The 20842-nt window shown below is 34.0% G+C and overlaps 1 protein-coding gene and 1 non-coding gene across 4 annotated transcripts; both read left to right on the plus strand.

The window, feature by feature from the left end:
* The first annotated feature begins 1864 nt into the window (after window positions 1-1864).
* ZRANB2 (zinc finger RANBP2-type containing 2) lies at window positions 1865-19878 on the plus strand. 3 transcript variants are annotated; one of them, XR_009493360.1, is made up of 11 exons: window positions 1865-1959; window positions 4457-4509; window positions 4599-4707; window positions 5778-5860; window positions 10916-10992; window positions 11246-11380; window positions 12561-12730; window positions 14252-14338; window positions 16225-16383; window positions 17454-17523; window positions 18053-18169. XR_009493360.1 is itself a non-coding variant. In NM_001105346.1 (11 exon segments), coding segments are annotated over 10 exon segments (963 nt in total). In that variant the 5' UTR covers window positions 1898-1903; the 3' UTR covers window positions 17484-17523; window positions 18053-19837.
* Window positions 15462-15547, plus strand: MIR186 (microRNA mir-186). Its single transcript, NR_031376.1, has one exon. It is a non-coding gene; the product is annotated as a microRNA mir-186 (primary transcript).
* Window positions 19879-20842: the final 964 nt, after the last annotated feature.

Below are 20842 nucleotides of genomic sequence, written 5' to 3' on the forward strand. Positions count from 1 at the left end.
TTTTCTCTCACCTCTTTGCTCCAGTGTGTGCCCTAGTCAGATGCTGTAGCTGTGGCACCAAGCTAAAACTCCAAGAGAAACCTTATATTTCTAGCAAGAAAATGAAACTCTGCAAAACAGAGGAGAGGAACATCAAAACCAGGAAGAGCTGGAGAAGCAAACTCCCTAATTCTTTGTATGAATCTGACTAAGTTCTCTGCTCACACCTTGAACTAAGCACCTGCAGAATAGAAAAAAGCTGCATAGCAAAAGATATGTGAACTACAACTTAAATTACTTGCCAAGTTCCAAAATAATTCCTGAGTGTTTTATGTATAGAACAGATTCAATGTAACACAATAAAGCCTCTGAAAACCAAACTGACATGGAACCAGCACCCACAGGTGAGACTCAACTTAAGATATGAACCAAACTGGATTGATGGCCTCCTAAAAGAAAACAAACAAACAAAAAATCAACATTCCCCAAAGGCTTTAATCAGAACCCAGAGTCTATGCAACAAAATATTCAAAATGTCTTGGATAAAAATCACAATTACTCAATAAACAAAGAACTGGAAAAATAGGACCAGTTATTAAGGAAAAATAAACAGCTGCCAATAAAGCAATAATTAGAATGTAGCTGAAAATGTTCTCTGAGATACAAGCTGTACTCTAGAAAAATTCTTGCATTTTTGTATCCAAATTTATGACAAAAGTTGAGAAACAGAGGGATAAACTGTCACACGAAGCAACATTACCAATAAAGAACAGCAAAATTAAACAAATACAAATACACGCAACAATCTAGGACTTTTTAAAAGCATATTGTTGACGAAAAGAAAGCTGCAGACGATTATATAACAATAAACTATCCTTGTAAAGTTCAACCGTTTATTAGCCATAAACTACATTTTTAAAAGCAAAGGAATAAACCCCAAATACAAGTGAGTATTGGAGAAGGCAATGGCACCCCACTCCAGTACTCTTGCCTGGAAAATCCCATGGACTGAGGAGCCTGGCTGCAGTCCATGGGGTCGCTAAGAGTCGGACACGACTGAGCGACTTCACTTTCACTTTTCACTTTCATGCATTGGAGAAGGAAATGGCAACCCAGTCCAGTGTTCCTGCCTGGAGAATCCCAGGACGGGGGAGCCTGGTGGGCTGCCGTCTATAGGGTCGCACAGAGTCGGACACGACTGAAGCGACTTAGCAGCAGCAGCAGCAGTAGCGGCAGCAACAAGTGAGTATAACCTCTGGAGGAAACCAAGGGAATGGAATGGGGAAAAGACAGGTCTTTTAACCATTGTGGCAACCTCCTAGTTCCAAAATAACTGCTCACTTCCCAAGTGTATATTACTTATCTGTTACATCTATTTACGTACCCCAAAACAATATGTTTTAAACGATATCCTATGTGCATGGTGAAAGAACAGAGTTCTCGAGACTTTATTAAAAATCACTTTTCCAAAAACAGGAGAAGTCCACTTCACCCCTACCGATTAGCGAAATTCGCCTTTGCCAGCCCCGGAGGGTCATAGTCACTTCCGCCCCACCTCCCTAGTCCCGCCCATCTGAGCGGAAGTACTTTCCTTTCAGGTCCTCCTGCCTGTAGGGGGCTCTCCGAGCCATCTAGTGCCACGAATGCCTCCCGCCTGGGCTGTCCTGGCGGCGCCTGTTAGTTTAGTCCTAGAGAATATATTTTCATTGTAACTCTTTCGGCCAGAAAAAAAAATCTCACAGGCATATTTTTCTGGACAATAACGTTCAAACCCAATATAGGCCGAGTGTTCGCACTATCAAACCCTGTCGCAGTGTTGGAAAGGAGTCAGGCGGTGTGAGGACAGCCCCGGAGCGCCAAAAGTCCCCGGCCCGCTCCCTCCTGTGAAGACGTAGCTGCGGGTGGTTGTGGTGGCGGCGTCAAGATGTCGACCAAGAATTTCAGAGTCAGTGACGGTGACTGGATTTGCCCAGACAAAAAGTGAGTTCGTGAAGGATCCCGAGTTTGAAGCGGGGTTTGTCGTTGGAGGCTTTCTCGAGTCGATTGAGCATTTTCCGTTTTTACGGTCGCTGATGCCGTCAGCCGAGTGGTGGAGGAGAACTGCCGGATCCCGGGCGGGAAGGAGGCTCTTAGTCTCCTCACGATGGGGTCTTTCAAGAACCTTTCTTTTGATTAAGTCTTCAGCGTCTCCTCGATTATCTCTCTCCGAGGCAGCCAGCTGTTTGGGGAGGGAGATGGCCGCCCGTTTTCCTCACTCCCCACCCCACCCCCGGCCAGGTTTCTGCGATAAGGAAACCTCCCCGGTGGAGGCCAGCTCGGTGTCGGATCTCCCCCACGTGACTTTTCCCTGCAGAACCTGACTCTTGTTCCGAAAACGTTGCTGTCTTGAACTCATTTGTTTGCTTCACCTAGTTCATTTTGCTGTTTGTTTTTTGTTTAATTTAATTCAAACTTTCTTTCCGTATTGTTTTTACTTTTTCCTGCCGAACGCTAACCTCCTTTGGTTGCAGGAATTCTGGCTTTTTTTTTTTTTTTTTTTCTTTATTGGTCTTTAATTTCCCCACAAGAATTGAGCCTTTCGCCTCCTTAGAACCGAAACATACGAGGTCTGTGTTTTTGCCTGCTCAGCCCTGGAGAATGCCTGCTTCAAAGAAGCACGTGTTTTAGTGGCTCTGCTGAAACCAGTGTCCTTTATTAAATTGTTTAGGAAGATTTTTTATTGGCGGGTGTTTAAGTAGGTGTATTTATTTGGAGATATACAAAAATTATTATGGAAAGTAATTGTCAAAGAATCCGCATCTCGTGTTCCAATAAAAACTTTTGAATACTTGTCTCTAAGCAAGCCACAGATGGCATATGGAGTGTCTGGTAGTAAAGAGTGAAAACTTTGAAAATTAATTCCAATCCTATTGCTTATGTAACTTTACCTAGGCTATTTTACTTTGCTTAAAAAAACAGAAGATCTCCCTTAAAATGGTACAGCATAGATTGTGTAGAGCAATAAGATGTAGCAAATACTCATCAATCAATAACTATAAATATTAGTTTTAGAATCAAATGTCAAAGAAGATTAAGGGCTTATTTCCGCAGCATATGTCTTCCATTCATATTTTGAGCAATTTAAATGAAGCCTGGCGGGCTGCAGTCCGTGGGGTCACAAAGAGACAGGATTGAGCAACTGAACTGAAATGAAGCATCGTGCTTCTTTACATAAAAAGTTGATGTTTCTCGATTACATAAAGATTAAGATTACTTGAAGGGTATCAAGTCAATTTTGAGTAGAACAAACAACTGACTTTTTGTGTTGTTGGTCACTTGTTAGAATAATTTGCTTTTGACAGTGTCATTAATGACAGTGTACTCAGATATTTGAAGGTTTTTCTAAGAGTGCATTTCAATTCAGTTACAAATATATGAACAGACTAACTTCTACAATGTATATAAATCCAGAAGACATTTTCAGAATGTATTTCCAATGCTTATTGGAGTCCTAAAGGATATTCTTTATTTTGGGGGGGGGGTGTGAGGGGAATGACCTAGTTAGTGGTGTGCTTCAGTTGGGTGTCTCTTCCATACGTCGCATCTTTATTCCATTCTAGTATAATACCTAAAAAAAAAAAAGAAAAGAAAGAAATCAACTTTGTGAAGTTTAAGCTTTACATGATATTTAGAGCATTTAGCATGCTTTTATGATTTGCAGATGCAGTATAAAAACCATGTTCATGAACCCATATTTTTGGTTGTTTAGTATCAGCATAAAGTTACAATATGTTACTTGATGTGTTGACATTATTGGTTGTAGTTTTCCAACTAGGTTTCAGAGGTTTAATAGATACCCCCAAAACTGAGTTTTCTTTTAGTTATTGAACCTATTTCTATTCTGTCATAATTTTCCTTTGTCTTTTTACCATCCCACCTTCTGTTTCTAACAAGAGGATAGTATTAAGATCCATGAAGCCATTTCTGACTTACCCATTTTCTCCCCCTTGGTTCACCTTTAGGATTTTGTATTATAATTCTTAACAAAATTTTGTATAATCTTATTTTCTATATGAGAGTTACTTTAAATCTTTTTGAACTCCCTGGTGCTTCATCAGTAATTGTTCAAGTGGACTCACATCTCACTTAAACTTTGTAAGGGTATCTTGTTGTACTTAATGATGTGTGCCAATATGAGGACACTGAGGCATAGAGATCCTTAAGTGACTTACCAGAATCACATAATTGGTAACTGAGAGATTGAAGTTTCTTATCCATGACTCGTAACTTCAAATCTTGTATTTTTTCCACCTAAATTGTGAGGGTTTTTTTTGTTTGTTCTTTTGTAGTTAACATTGACGTTAACATGAAAAGAGAAGTAGAAGTTCTGGACCCAGGTATATAGGGAGGACACATTAAAAAAAACTGTGTAATAGAATCTTTAAAATTACGTAAGTTTAATACGTGTCTCTCTAAGTATTTTTTACTTTATTTTCAGATGTGGAAATGTAAACTTTGCTAGAAGAACTAGCTGTAATAGATGTGGTCGAGGTAAGCACTTAAGGAACCTTCTGTTAAGACTGTTTATACAGACCATTTATTTATTTCCCCAGATTCATACTGCATTTTTCTATTTTCAGAGAAAACAACTGAGGCTAAGATGATGAAAGCAGGGGGCACTGAAATAGGAAAGACACTCGCAGAAAAGAGCCGAGGCTTATTTAGTGCTAATGACTGGCAGTGTAAAACGTATGTGTTTTAAATGATCATCCTGACTTTTTTCCCATAATGTATGTAGCCACTACTTGTTAATACTACCTACTCTTTTTAGTCACATTGGCAAGCCACAGTAGACTTTAAATCAAAGATCTGTTGATTGTTATTCATTCTGTATCTGATATTTAAGTATAAAGAACTTTAAAATTTTATTTTTAATGGTAATGTTAGTTGTTAGTAAGATGAATTATGTATACCAGTAAATCGATGCTCAAGATGAGCTAACATTCAAAAAGAGAAGGGTATTTAAAAGAACTAAAAACCTATTTTGTCCTATTTTTGAAAAATCTCAAAAACTTTTAGCCTGTATCATTAGTGTGAAATATATCATGAAATCTCTTTTGTCTGTTTGCACAGTAATTTTAGAATCATAAGTTGCATCCTGTAGATAATTATTCCTAATTAGGTTTCTTAATATTTCTGATTTTCACGTGCTATATTGATTTTTCCAATATCCATCTTTTCTCTTAAGCAGATGAATCAAATATGCATGAAAGGACTGAATCAGAAGAGGGTCTTACACAAATTTCTGATCTTAAAAATACTAAATTAGTATTGAATAATTTTCCAGCAACAGATTAAGTCACTGAATTTGGGATCCAGTGCATGAACTGATTCTGCAGGAGAAAAAAAATTTTTTTTGACTTTTATTTGCAGAGTATAACCTTACTCTTTGAGGTGAATTTGGAGACTGGGAAATTAATAGAACATTTCATTTAAAGTGGTATTGCCCCCCTTCCCCCTGCAAGACAGCAAAATCTCTGTAAATATAATTTCTCATTGATTTATCATAAAAAGACAGAAGCATTCTTCATACTATATATAGCTTTTGCTTCTCTGCTTAAGTAGTTCAGTCTGTTCTAACCATACTCTCTCCTCAGAAAAGTTACATTGGTACATTTCCTTTGTAGCATCCTTTTAGTAAACATTTCTTTATGGTAGTGAGTTCACTCTACTTTTTAGTTTAAAATTCTTAAATATTTTGAAATTTACTATTTGTCTTATGTTATAATCTACTAATTTGACATTTTTCACTTTTAAAGTTGCAGTAATGTGAATTGGGCCAGAAGATCAGAGTGTAACATGTGTAATACTCCAAAGTATGCTAAACTGGAAGAAAGAACAGGTAAGAGTCAAACTGATTCCAATTAAATGGTTTTAAAACCACTAAACATTGAAGCTGATAATTATATCACTTCATAAGAACACAGTAAATTAGGATTGTTTATTCTGCTCTTATATTTTTTATCTTGATTTTTTTTTTTCTTTCATCCACAGAGTCATCTTTTGTATGGTAATTTCACAGTTTACAAAGTACAGCATGAGGAGACTGTATCCTAACAATTACTCGACATTAGGATAGTTTTAGAAATGCTTTATTCCTCTCTGTCCTTTGATAGTCTAAATGTTTGTTATTAATAATGGTAGGATAATCCCATTTTTTTCATTCATTTGATTTCCTAGTATGACAAAAACAAACATGGGGCACCTTTTAAAGTATTTGTCTAAAGTTTAGGCAATAATTCTAAAAGTTAGCCATGCATTAGAATCATTTGAGAAACTGAAAATCCAGATTCCTAAACAGCTGATAAAGCTCCTTGGTGGTGGGTCCCAAAAATTTGCAGGTGTTTTAGATGGTATTTGGTCACCATTGGTCTAAATAATAACTCATCATTGACTCTGTGGGTTGTCAGTTATTGCATTGTCAGCATTATTAGTCTCAGTCATGTCCAACTCTTTGCGACCCCATGGACTATAGCTGGCCAGGCTCCTCTGTCCATGGAATCCTCCAGGCAAGAATTCTGCAGTGGATTGCCGTTCCTTTCTCCAATGGGTCTTTCTCATCTAGGGACTAAACCCAGGTCTCTTGGATTGCAGGCAGATTCTTTACTGTCTGAGCCACCAGGGAAGCCTCTGTGTGTTGTCAGTAGTTGGGTGAAAATACTTACCTGATAGAATGTAGTTTCCCATTATCATCAGTTAGAGCAAACACATTATCAGTATACTTCACATCTGATTTTGTCATTCAACAACTTGTACAGTCAAAGGCTTCCTTCTGTTGATACGTTAGTCACCTTATCAGACCTAGACTTAATAAACTACTTCCCTGTTTCCTTCTCCTCCCTGACTTTAGACAGTTGCACTGTCTGTAGATTAAGGCCTTTTAATAAGACCTTTTTTTCCTTCTCTTACCTCTTTAACGTTTATATTCCCCCCCCCTTTTTTTCCCCCCCTTTTTTTTCCCCCCCTTTTTTTTCCCCCCTTTTTTTAAATTAACACACATACACTCCTCTAGTTGGTTATTCTGTTTCCTTTTTCATTGTATTTTCATGGTCACAGAATGTTGGGTTTCTTCTAGGTCCAATTCCTAAGCTCTCTCTTATGCTCTGTTTTCTGGGCATTTTCTTGAAGACCTAAGTTTAAGTAAGCATTGGCACACCATGATAACCAAATTTATGTCTCTAGCTCAGACTTCTTTGACCTGTATATTCAGCTGCCTATTCATCATCACTATGTAAATGTCAAACTCATTATATCTAAACTGAATTCGCGATTTTCCCCGAGGACCTGGCCCTCTTCTAGCGATCTCTTTCTCATGATTGGTACCACCCGCCGTATGCTTGTTACATAAACCAGAAACTTAGACATCCTTCTTAATAACTCCTTCATCTCTCTTGTTTCCCCACAAGTCTTCTCCATCATTTCCCTAGGCAGAGATGCAACTTTATCTTGTTTCTTGGGAAAAAAACAGCCACCTTGTTGTTGTACATATATCCCACACAGCCAGGAGTTCTTTGTTCTAAACTAAAACTCCATTTGTTTAAAACATTTTGTTTTGATTGCTTTTAGGAAAAAGTCCAGAATCTTAACAGTTATAAGAATTGTAATCCCTGGAAGCCTTTTATTTATTCACATTCTCTTTGACCTGTTTTGTGATTCCTCCTTTAAAAGTTTCACTAATGCAAGAGCTAAAATCTTAACAACTGAAGTTGTTGAAGTTTAATAACCTCACTTTCCTTTACCCATTATCTTTTTTGTGTCCTGACCCTTTACCATTTCCCTTGATACAAGTAGTTGTCTTACAAGCCTGTCATTGTTGAAGATGTGAACTAATAATACTGTTACTGTCTAGTTTGTCTTTATTATTTGTTCTCTGCTGATTAATCAAAATATAGATTCTCAGAATTTTCAAAGTAGTGTCTCAGTTCTTCCTTTGAAGCACATGTTACATTCATCCCCTTTTCTCTCTTCACTTCCATTGTCACAACCCTAATTCAGGCCTATTTTAAATGTTTGATCCTTTACTGATCTTTGCTCACATTTTACATTTTTTGAGACAAATCTTAAGATATTATTTTTATTTTAACACTTGATAAAAATCTATAGAGGTTGCTTGTTTCATATAAACTGTATCATAAATGATGCCAGGACTGTGCTGTTTCTTATACTCAAATATTGAGTATAGAATTGAGGAAATATTTATTGGCCATTGGCCACGATGCAGGGGAATACTTGGTTAAGCAAACTAGAAGTGTAAAGGCAAAAATTAATGAAGTCTTCAAGAGAGCAATGTTTAGGCTAAGAAGTGAAAGTTAGTAGCAAGTTGAGAGATCATTCCAAGCAAAAGCAAACAGCTTATATGAATCAGGCCCTGACACTTGAAAGAATTTAGCATATGGGTGAATTCCTAGCAGCTCCAGAAGACACTTCAGAAATAGGCAAAGGCCATGTAAATCATAGTAAGAAGTTTTATTTCATTCTAAATATAATGGGAAATAACAATTTTTAACAAGGGATTGACATTTCTAATTTTTAAACATTACTGGTTTATAGAAAAATAATTAGGGGGTGGGAGTGGCAAGCATCGAAGCAAGAAGACCAATTTTACAACATTCCCTGAAAGTGTCAAACCAGTAGAGTGAGGGAAACACACATAAATAAGCCAGTTATTCCTCTCCCTTGTTATTCAGTGGAGATGATGCTGAAGGCTTTCTTTTTTTTTTTTTTTTTATGCTGTAGCTACTGATTTCCCACATAAAAGACTTCATGAGGTGTATTTGTTGTATGAACTCATACAACATACCTTAATAATATATTGCTAGCAGATTATTTAGGTTCTTCTATGACTGTGTGAGAGAACATGAGAATAGCTTTGTGTTTGCTATCACGCTTCCTATGCAAAACTGCCTACCTGTTTGCTTCTTAAATCTTGGTATAATTAATTCTTTGGCTCCCCATGTTTGCCTTACCATTATTTTACTTTCAGATTACTGATTGGACAAAGAACTCTACTGAAAGCCTATTGATTTTAAATAGCAGTGCTTTAATATGTTTACATTTCCACATATAAGTAGTCAAGTTTTTCTGTACTGTTGGCTTACAGTCATCCTATTATATAATTTTTTTTCCTCTTTTCTTATGTGAATCATTTTGCATTAATTTTTTATCTACTTCAAAGTATTGTGAGGTTTAAGTCTTTACATCTCTTACGTCTCGGGACATACTGCCATGATATTAAATATATATCTAGAGTCAAGAAACTATATAGTTGAATTACAATTTTCTACAGCGTATATCTCTCAAATTATCATTGAATATGAGCCTTTTTCTTTTTTTAAATTACTAGTCTTAGTCGCAGCATACAGGATCTTTGATCTTCATTTCAGCATGTGGGATGCTTTTTAGCTTTTAGTTGCATGGAGGCTTTTAGTTGCAGCATGTAGGATCTAGTTCCCCGACCAGGGACTGAATCTGGGCCCCTGCTTTGGGAACATGGAATCTTAGTCACTAGACCACCAAGAAAATCCCTGAGGTATTTTCTTGAGGTGAGCATATACCTAATTTTACTTGATTTTTTTTTCTTTTAATATTTGATACTCTGAAAAACCAGAGCCAGGATTTTACTAAGGAAAAGTTATTGATAATTTAAAACACTTCACTGTTTTGTCATATGCATAGAAATGAGGAAATTCTTGTATATTACAGTTGGAGTCTATTTTGTCTCTGGAACAAGGTAGGAAGAGGAAAAAAGGGATGATATCAAATATTCTGAGGATAGACACTGATATATTGTGGTTTTCACCGGTACAGAGTATAGTGAGGAAAAGAAAGGACACTGCATTAATGTGGGATTTTTTTTTAAGTGAGTTAATTTTATTGCCTTATTTTACTGGAACACTTACATCCTTTCTATTGTTAGTTTGTGGCTCTTATAAAATGATGAGAGAGTAAGTGATGAGTTTTTTAATGCCTGTGACTGACAGATTTAAAGTTGCAAATCTTAAATTTTTAAAAAATGCTTTTTTTGTCTGTAAATTTAACATTTTGCTGATTCATTAAATCCTTAAAACTGGGAAGTACTCTTTGTGTGCTCGTACTGTTCTGAAATATGTGAGATCGTTAGGTTATGTTACTCTTAACCACTTCTTTATTTTTTTCAGTGGGAGATATTTTTCAGAAGTTCTCATCTCATTTTCTCTAAAACTAACTCACTTTCTTCTTCCTATCTTTGTTAAGCCTGTCAGAGATCTGTAAGTCTAAATTGTAGATAGTAACTGTGGCAGTAAATAATAATGGTGTATTGATCATGATTGGTCTTTATTAGAATATTTTCAGTTGAAAAGTTTACTGGCTTTCTCAGAAAAACTGAGTGACTTTTAACTGTGTATTTAAAACCGATTTTTATGTTTTTTGTTGTGTCATTATATTTGCCTATATATTTTCCAAGCTCTAACTGTATTTTAGCCCAGCAAAATTTCAGTATATCAAAAGATTTCAAGCTATTTTTAACTAGTAAACAGTGAAATTTGATTTTTAGTTCTTACTGAGCCCACTTCTCCCAAAAGAATTACGATTAAAACCAGAGGAAAGTCGTTTTAAAACTTGGTTATAGCAGACATTTAAGGAGATGTTTTCCATCCATATATTCCATGTATTAACTGAAATCATACAGGCAGGACATTTTAAAATTGAGAAGAGCTAAAATTGTAGCCATGAGACTTTTCCAGCTATATCCAACTTTGAGGCTGTTCTCTGTAATGATACTTTTTTTTTTTTTTTTGAGACCAGTAATTTATTAAAGGGATAAACAGATGTCTTTGATAAGATTTCATTTTTTTTCCTGTTACTTGTAGGTGATTTTGGTGAATTATCATAACAATTTCTGCTCCCCCTTCCTTAGGATATGGTGGTGGTTTTAATGAAAGAGAAAATGTTGAATACATAGAAAGAGAAGAATCTGATGGTGAATATGATGAGGTAAGATATACATTAGTGTGTAGGTTGAATGCAACTTAGAGAAACATGCTAGAAAATATAAGTGAAAAAAAATACTAAATGTATCTCATTTTTGTAAGTACACATTAAGTCTTTTACAGGAGCTTATCATTTTGTTGGAAATCATAATTGACTTAAAAATACATATTGACGCCTAAATATATAAAAGTAATTTCTTGGGAAAAAATATTTTAATACTTTAGCTAACAGAAATATTTTGAAACTTTTTCTCTAGTTTGGACGTAAGAAAAAAAAATACAGAGGGAAGGCAGTTGGTCCTGCATCTATTTTAAAGGAAGTTGAAGATAAAGAATCTGAGGGAGAAGAAGAGGATGAGGATGAAGATCTTTCTAAATATAAATTAGATGAGGTAACTTATTTCCTTACCATATTTCCCCTTTGTCTTGTTTAAGCTATGGCATATGAATGTCTTTGATAACCTTTGGCTTATGGTGAAGATGTGTTCTACAGTGTCATCATTTGTTTCCACAAAAATTTTGATCTGTTTTACCAAGCATTATTCTGACTTGAGATATACAGTAGTGACCGAGACAGAACATGCTTCTCTTAACTTAAATTGCACAGAGGAAAAGACATAAACAATATAATTTAAATAGCAATAATATTATGAAGATGCATGATGTGATAGCAGATCATTAGAAGAACTACTTTGGTTTCAGTGAATGGGGGATTTCTGAGACCATGAAATTTGTGTTGAGACTTGAGTGATAAGAGTGATATGAAGGAGCCCGCGGTAAGGGCTGGGATCAGAGCATTTTTAGGACAGTGAGAACAGCAAATAAAGTTTCCCATAGTAGGAAACAAGCCAGCAACATCCAAAAAATCATATATGGGGTAGTGTGGTCAGAGCAGAGGGGAGAAGGTAATATGGGGGTCAACAAACGCATCACGTCTGGTGATGTTTATTCTGTGGGGCCTGTGTGTAAAATTTTATGGATGAGTAGATACAGATTAAGGGTGCTTTGAGGTCTGAGCACAGGAGGCCCTCAAATGCACATAAAACAATATGGAACAAGTTTGAAAAATAAATGAGATAAAACAATATGAAAGAAGTTTGAAAAAGAAACTAATGAGATATATTTATCTGATCTGTGTTTTAGAGATTACTGTCAACATACTGAGATATTGGGGAGGCAGAATGAATTCCCACAGTTAGACTTCCTAAAAGGGTGTCCTAGAGAAAGGAATGAAGTTCTGAACTAAGTCTTAAAGGAGATGCATTTAAGAACTTTTAAGGGAATAAAACTGAAAATTCTTGACAGTTTATATGGTAATACATTGTGTGAAAAAGAAAATGAGTATGACTTCTACATTTACATCTTTGAAATGTCTGAGACAGTCATTCAGTCTCTTTAGCTGAGATCAGGAATGTAGTAGTCAGATTTCAGGATTGAGAGTGAATTTGTTGAGATGATAGTGATAAAATGTGTTCATATGAAGATGTCCATTACATAGAACTATTCATCATTCCTAGTAGACAGCATTGATATCTCAAGGTCTAAATATAATTAATTGTGGATTTTTGTTAGGATGAGGATGAAGATGATGCTGATCTCTCAAAATATAATCTTGATGCCAGTGAAGAAGAAGATAGTAGTAAAAAGAAATCTAACAGACGAAGTCGCTCAAAGTCTCGGTCTTCACATTCACGATCTTCATCACGCTCATCCTCCCCCTCCAGTTCAAGGTCTAGGTCCAGGTAAACGGGTACAGGTCAAGGGTAACACCAGTCAAAATGTCAGTATCTAACTTCTTTACTTATAAATTTTGTTTTTCTTAACTAAACTTTCCTTTTATTTTAGAGTTTTCATTCAAGTTATCATTTAAAAGATCATTTTTTTCTATCTTAGTGCCGTGAAGTTATTGTCGAATATTTCAGAAATACAAAATTTTAATATGAAACTTCCTTAGTCCAGTTTAGCACCATGCCTTTTATTAAAATAGACTCTAAAAATTCAATTAAATCATTATTTATAGATACTTAGTTATCAAAAGAGATAGTTTTACATTCAGAAAACTCAAAGTAAATAAAGTGAAGATTTATATTTCCACTGATGATTTTAAACACTAGTACAGAAATTTTCTAGGCATTAATTGAACTGCTGCTCTTTACAGTGTTTTATTTGGCATAGGTATTCTGAATACAGGAGAAATTTGGCTGTATTCTGTTATCCTAATGCTCATACTTTAGAGCTGTCCAGGAATAAATTAGAGGATTTAATTTGTGTTATACTTGCATATTATTTTGTTAGTAATGTAAAGTTTTAATAAAAAGTCACTGATTGTGTAGTCAACAATAAAAATGAAGTTTTAGTTGAGAAAAAGCAACACTTTATGTAAGCAGATTTCCCTTGAAGAACTCCTATTTAGTTAAGTGAAACTGTGTGCAATGAATTTCAGCTGTATTTAGGAATAAAATATTAGCTAAGTACTTATGTAATTTTTGAGTTACTGTAAAGCCTGAAAACTTAAAACAGTGATTATAAAGATACTTTTAAGATAAAAATTAACGTTTTTCTGCAAATTGTTATTTTCAGGAACAAATTAAGTATAAATTAAATTACTAAATGAAATTTGTTTAATTTGTTGACTTTTTAAATGCAAGTGGACCGTATTTCCTGTCATTTTCAATAATTTCCTAAAACAGTGACAGGATTATAAGTGTAGTTTCCCTTTAATTCTCACATCTTTGAGTAGACAGAAAACATACAGGTTAAAAATATACCCATGTCAGTATTAAAGCTTTATGCTAACTAATGACGAAGAAAATAGAAACATTTCAAGTTAAATATAAACTGCTATATTCCTGAATATGTCAGTCCCTCTCAGGTTACTTTTAAGTATTTGTGAACAAAAAGTATTCAATATTAATAAAGTGATAATGCTGGGCATTTTTATCTGTACAATCTTAAAAGCGTTTTTAAAGAAATCTTGTCAGACTTGGAAAGTTGTTCAGTCTCGCTAAGTCGTGTCCAACTCTTTGCAGCCCCATGAACTTGAAAAGTAGTTGATTGTTTTCAAAAATTATTAATTTAAGTTTTGGCATAATTGTTAATACAGAATAAAAGTTTTAAATGAACCTTAAAATACTGTGTTTTGAAAATATCCCAAATAATTATTAAATGAAAATGAATCCTAATGCATAGTTTTCTTTCAGTGTTCATATCACAAAGCTTAATTAAATGGTCCTGGAAAAAAATATCCTTCCATGTTGTTCCAGGTCGCGTTCAAGAAGTTCTTCCAGTTCGCAGTCAAGATCTCGTTCCAGTTCCAGAGAACGTTCGAGATCTCGTGGGTCGAAATCAAGGTGAATGAGGTAGCATCTCTCTGTAAAGCAGAGAGAGAAAATATTTAAAGGCTGCAGAAGGCGTTGCTTTTTTTCCCTTATTTTGCTTCTATTTGTCAATTTTATTTTAGCATTAGAAAACTAATGCACTTGCCTCAGCTTAATTTTCTCACCATGAGATGTCTCCATTGCCAGCAGTGTGCCAAGACATTCCCATGATTGAATTAAGGTGGTTATTTTGCATTGTGCAAGGTTTGCTATTTTTATGCTAAAATGTGATGAAATGGGAAGATGCAGCCAAGCTTTATCACCAAATGCCTACTCATTAAAGTTATTTTGCAGTAGTAGTTATAGTAAGTATGCAGATGAAAAAGCTTAATTCATGTTTAAAAGGAAGAAAAATAACTGCCTCAACACAGTTTTGCAAGGCAATTATTTCAGTATTTACAGAAATAATTCTGTAATTTACATCAGATAAGTGGGTTTTATTTTCACTTCTCTGTAATATAACACAGAATATTATACACAGTGTGTGTAGTATGTAAGAAGTATAGATACTTCTTAAATTCCACAAACTAAGAAGTTGGTTGGTGGTTTAGGTAGGATGTGATCTTGAAGCATTTTTGTTAACTTCAGGTTAACTTCAGGTTGCATTTAGTTAGCACTGCAGAGGGAAAAATAATTTGTAAAGAACCAAGTGAGAAACTAGCTTTTAGTCTCTTAAAGTTTTTTCTAGACTTCGTCAAAATATGCTGCCATTCTTTTTAATCTAATTTGTTGATCTATTAAAGACATCTAACAAGAATAAGAAAACAACTAAAATTCCACTTAAGTGGAATTACACTGAAGTGTAGTGTTAGCTAGTTGATAAAAATAATTGCTTAATAGCTTATTTTAGAGCCAAATCTGTAGCATTAGAGGGCAACTACAATTTGATAACATTAAGAAGAAAAGAATGATATACACACTTGTATTAAGTTAATATGATAGAGAGCAAGTTAGATTATTGTTATTATGTATTATCAATGTTTCAGTTGTTTTATTTGAGTGCTTCTTAGGTGAAGATCCTTAGGTCCTAGTTCCTTTGGGAAGCACTTTAAGGTTTACAGAACAGCCTTCATATTCTTTTCAAACATTTTTTCATTGCTTATAACTTTCCAAAGAATTCTCCTTTTGGGCTTTCTGATTTTATTTTAAGCCCAAAGGTGAATTTTTTGGGAAGTTTGAGCTAAATTACTTCAACCAAAATATGTAAATGAAGAAATACTGTATTTAAACATTTGCACATTTACCTCTACCTGAAACATGTGAATGTCAACACTTCATACTTCATGGATAGTAGTCCTTCATAAAAACAAATATTGTTAATCAAGTTTTAAAGTTACTTTATTTTTCTTTGAATGTTTAATGATTTAATAGCTACTGTTTTATGTCATTTTGTCCTCGTATCCTGCTTTTACTAAAGCAACTTAACTAATAAGTTGCTTAATTCCACAACAAACTGTTATTATTTTCTTCAGGAAGTTGTATGATACATATTTTTTCCCCAAATGGAAGGATGTAGTTTCTAGACATTAAGTTAGTTATACAAATGCTTACCTGTTAGTTTTGCTACTTATACTTTAAAATGAAAGCCTTTAAATTTTAGAAAACGAATTTAAGATTCTACTTTAATGCATTAGACTAGTTTTTAATTAAAGTAGTGAGCACTTATCTAGTGGTGAAGTTAAATTAAATAGAATTGATTTCATGGTTGAACCAGAAGTCTTCTGTTGAGTAAGCAGTAAGTATTCTTTCTTATAAAATTTTTATAGCTATAAATTGTTTATTTTTGGAGCTAGAAACTAAACCATCTGCCTCATTTCTTCTTTTAATGAAATGTTTGATTTGTTTCTCAATCAATGAAGATCCAGCTCCAGGTCCCACAGGGGTTCTTCTTCCCCACGAAAAAGATCTTACTCAAGTTCATCATCATCTCCTGAGAGGAACAGAAAGAGAAGTCGTTCTAGATCTTCTTCATCTGGTGATCGAAAAAAAAGACGAACAAGATCACGGTCACCTGAAAGGTTTGGGTTTCTGTAGAAATAAGAATGGGTGTTCTTAAGTGTGTTTAGTAGATTAACTGAACTTCTTAGTCAAGGATTAGATTTTCATTATCTCCTTTGTTACCCACTTTAAAATCTTCAACTGTGAACTTCAAAAAACAGATTAATTACTTTGTTTACTCTGTGTTTTAATCAGGTTGTTTAGAAAAGTGGATCAAACTACTCTCTTTCACTCTCTGATTATTGTTTAAATTTTTATTTTCATATATAATTATTATAGCCAACTCTCGGTTATTTCTGTCTCTTAAGTTTCTAATTCAGAAGCTGTGTGTTGATGTAATTTAGAGATTGATTTGTATAAGTATTAATTTATGTTATCTATTTTACATTAAATATTAGAAACTGTAGGATTCTAGGGCATCTAATAAGAAAATTAACTATTATAGATAATTGGAAGTCTGTCCTTATTTAAATATGTATAAATACATTTCCACAACAAATTGTTGTTTTTGTTCCCTTTATAAAGAAATTGTTCTTATAGCTAATATATTTTTTTATCTTTCAGTCCGAATTTCTTTTTTGTAGAAAGAGATCTTGACTAGATTACTTTACCTGTGTTGATATTTTTAAAATTTGGAGAGTGTGTCATCTGTCAGCCTTTCCTGCAGCAGACTAGTTAATTATTCAGTTTCATTATTTTTCTCTTTTTTTCCTCAGTGTCTAATTATATAGTCATTTTAATGGCTTCCTTAATAATCTTTGCAAATTTTTATATCCCTTCAGCTTGTGAAAAGTAAGGATTAGATAAAATCTGATTTTTGCTATGTTCAGTGCCAGAGTTACCTCTTCTTGTACATAATGATCGGTTTTGCGTCTTCCCATTTTGAAGTGTAGATATTAAGGTTACACACAGCTAGTTTCATTTCTGCGCATTTATTCCTTTGTTAAAAAAAAAAAATTACTCCGTACTTTATGAAATTCATTCTGTTGCTTTTTTACCACTTCTTCAAATTTTTATCTTAGCCACATATAATCCCCCTAGTTTGTTGTCATCTAAACTTAATGAACATGTTCTCTATTCCATAAGCCAGGTGATTGGTGAAAATACTAAACAACCCTGAGCCCAGGGCCAACCCCTCGGAACACCACTACTTTACCCAGGTTGATATATTGACTTATTCATACTAGCTGCATGAATATAATCCTGTAACTTAATTGTACAGTCATCTTGTGCGACCTAGATTTCCAAAACATAATTATTTATGGATATATATTTGCATACACAGTCAGAAGCCTTGCTATATCTGTTTTACGTATAGCCTTACCACACAATGTACAGTATATCAGAAAGAACGATTTAGTCACACTGCCATTACCCAGTTTATATGCCTTTGTTGTATTAATCTGTAGTTGTATACAACTTTGCAAGGCTTTCCTTCATTGCCTTAAATAATTGAGAGGTGGCTATATCTTAAAGAGATTTTTAAATTATGGTTGCACTGCTACTGGGCTCATATCCAAAGTTAAATACTAGTTAATTTTATGTGTATAAGTTTATATCTTAGATTTTAATTATTCCTTTTACCAGTTTAATGAGGTTTAATTTTTCGTATTCTCAAAGTCATACAAAGGAAGTTGATATTCAGCTCCAGCTTACCAGATTACCTGTTTTCCCCATTATGTCTTACAGGCACCACAGGTCACCTTCTGGATCATCCCATTCTGGTTCCCGTTCAAGTTCAAAAAAGAAATAATGTATTAAAATTTACATCTTAGAAAAAAAGTCCAATATAATGCATGAAGCATATTTTTTAAGAAGTTGGTGTCTTATTTGGTCAGAAGTGCTAAATCTGCTAGTAGAGGTGCATGCCTTTCATTGCTTTTCAGAAAAATGCAGCTGTGTTTATTTGTGATATTAAAAGTAAATAGTATTTTAAGCCATGATGTCCCAAAATAGATGCTTTGTTTGTCATTCATTATTTACATCCATTTGCTTTTTTAAGCTATAACATCTCAGCTATAACAAAGTACTTTGTTTTCTAATTTAAACTCTTGTTTTTCTCATCTCCAAATATGAGCATTATCTAGGCTTATCTGGACTTTGGGCATGGAGGCAAGACTGTGGTAAAGTAGTTGGAAACAATCTGTTTATATTAATCTGGGGAAAGGACTCAGCCTGTTTGTTAACCTGTGTCAAAGTGATTCTTACTAGAAAAAGTTTAACAGATTGTTAAACTTCTTTATTTTGAAATTCCCTATGTTAAGGGTGCCTTAGAATCATTGTCTCTATCTAGTTTTACTTTTTGCACCACCAAGTTTAATACAGAAAAGTTTTGTGAATTGCAGAGAAGAAAGGTGTTAGTTTCTGCCTTTTTGACACAGTGATTTTGAACAAGAATGCCTAGCAGTTCATCTCTACTAATGTGGTTGATGAGAAAAACATACGAAAGTGTTTAATATTTTTAGAAGCTTTGTGTGATACCTTTTACAAATTCAGTTATCACACAATAGGGTAGACAGAATTAAATCCTAGTTAACGAATAAATTGAAGAAAGCTTTTGAAATATATTTCTCTTTGGGTATAAGACCAACAGAGACAAGACATTGTGAATTTAATTGAGCATTTGCTTTGAGGTGTTTAAACACTGCATAAAATTTTCTTCTGAGTAACAAATGCTTATTTCCTCATGACATAAGCAGAAATAATTGCTTCTATTCACTTGAAATTATTTATGGCTTAAAATACTTTCAAGATTTGTTTTATTTCTCAAAACCTGGTCATTTGAGCTCTATTTTGTCTTCTGGTTTTTAAAAAAAGGTTTCTCTTAACAGTATCTTCAGTGACAATGCAAGGTAAGTATTTTAAGGGAAATTGACAGATGTGCTTGGGAACTTTTTGTGCATGGGAATCAATACCCACATTTTTTGGTTTTGTTTTTTGTTTGTTTTTCCTTAACATTAATGTCTACTGCAACTGAAAATTAAATGTTTTAAGGTACTTAGTAGACAGATAAAATTTTCATTTGTTCTTTGTTTTAAAATGAGTGATTTTTCTCTTCAGTTTATCTAAAGATGAAAGCAAAATAGCTTATGTAGAAATATTTTGGTAATATTTTTACAGTGAACTTCCCCTGCTTTTTTTATGTCTTAATTTTTTTTTGCTACATTTACTGTAGGTTGCACAAGAACTTTTACTCTCTTGTAATTGTGCCTCAGACTTCTTGAAAGTCCACCTTCTAAATTGCCCAGATGATCTTCTAGATTCTACATGCTATTGTTGGTTTATTCTTGTGCTTTCTGTATTTAAAACTTTGACTGTACTAATAAGCAAATGCAAGGTTATAAATTTAGCTAATAGTAGTTTACAGACAATTCGAATGATTATGATTTTATTTGGTTTAAGCTGTACTAGTATATTTCGTAAGGAAATGATGCTGTAGACAAATGTAAATAAAGCTTGTGAGTCAAGCATCAAGTGATGTTTGTTAGAAATAAATTAGAATTTTTAAGCTCTGATTTAATGTTCATTTTTAAACTATTTGCAGTCTGGTTTATTACTTTTGATTGTGCATTTTAGACTTCCTCTGTTCACTTACCTTTTATGTAAAGTCACCTTATTTTTATATATGAATGTTTGGTTTAAAACATACCAAAGCCATGATCACTATAACCTTTGTCACTCAGCAATTTTTGAATTTTTTTAAACAGAGAGTACCCAAACTAGTTGAACATTGCACCAGAACATAGCTTATTCCATGTGGCAAATAACATGTCATTGTGCTTCTTAGCACTTAACAAGGATCTTTTTTAACTGCTAAGTGTTCTTAAATTTGTATTTAGAATCCTTTTATCTAAACAATATTGAATAGTTGGTATTGGCAACAGATTCCAAGTCCAGAGCAAGCTATAAGCATAAGACTGTCTAGGCACATGTACCAAGGTAAAACTGATTTTTTTTCCTCACATCTCCTCGATATTTGGCTTCCACAGCCAGTGCTGTTTCAATAGATGCTGGTAAGATGGTATGAAATTTCTCTTTTCTTCCCTAACAATTTTGACATAATTGTTAGATGTTTTGTTTTTTAATAGAAATAACTTGATAGCTTTCCTAAACTGGAAATAATTTTATTTCTGGAAAACAATGGAGTTTTGTTTAAAGGCAGTTGAAGGTATGTAATACTGATTTCCTGGCTAATTCTTCCTGTCATCTTTACATACTATTGTATATAATCCCATGTTTTACAAACCGAAAGATTACAGTTTAAGAAAATTAAAATTTGCCCAAGGGAATCACAGAGGAGTGGCTTAATGGGTATTCATCCCCAAGTCTCATGGCAGATAATCAGTATTACCTCTAGTAACAACCAAATAACCTGTTTGAGGAGATAAATGTTAAGTCAAAATAGATTTTTTTTAACATCTGATTTAGTAAGAAGGTGTTAATTTTAGTCTTTTATAAGTAGGTGGATAAGTAGACATA

The sequence above is a fragment of the Bos taurus genome, chromosome 3 (genome assembly GCF_002263795.3).
Source record: "Bos taurus isolate L1 Dominette 01449 registration number 42190680 breed Hereford chromosome 3, ARS-UCD2.0, whole genome shotgun sequence".
NCBI lineage: Eukaryota > Metazoa > Chordata > Mammalia > Artiodactyla > Bovidae > Bos > Bos taurus.

Coding starts and splice junctions, on each gene's coding strand:
- ZRANB2 (XM_005204454.5), top strand. CDS start 1,904: ATGTCGACCAAGAATTTCAGAGTCAGTGACGGTGACTGGATTTGCCCA. Junction 4,708..5,777: donor AATGACTGGCAGTGTAAAAC/GTATGTGTTTTA, acceptor TCACTTTTAAAG/TTGCAGTAATGTGAATTGGG. Junction 16,384..18,052: donor AGATCACGGTCACCTGAAAG/GTTTGGGTTTCT, acceptor TATGTCTTACAG/GCACCACAGGTCACCTTCTG.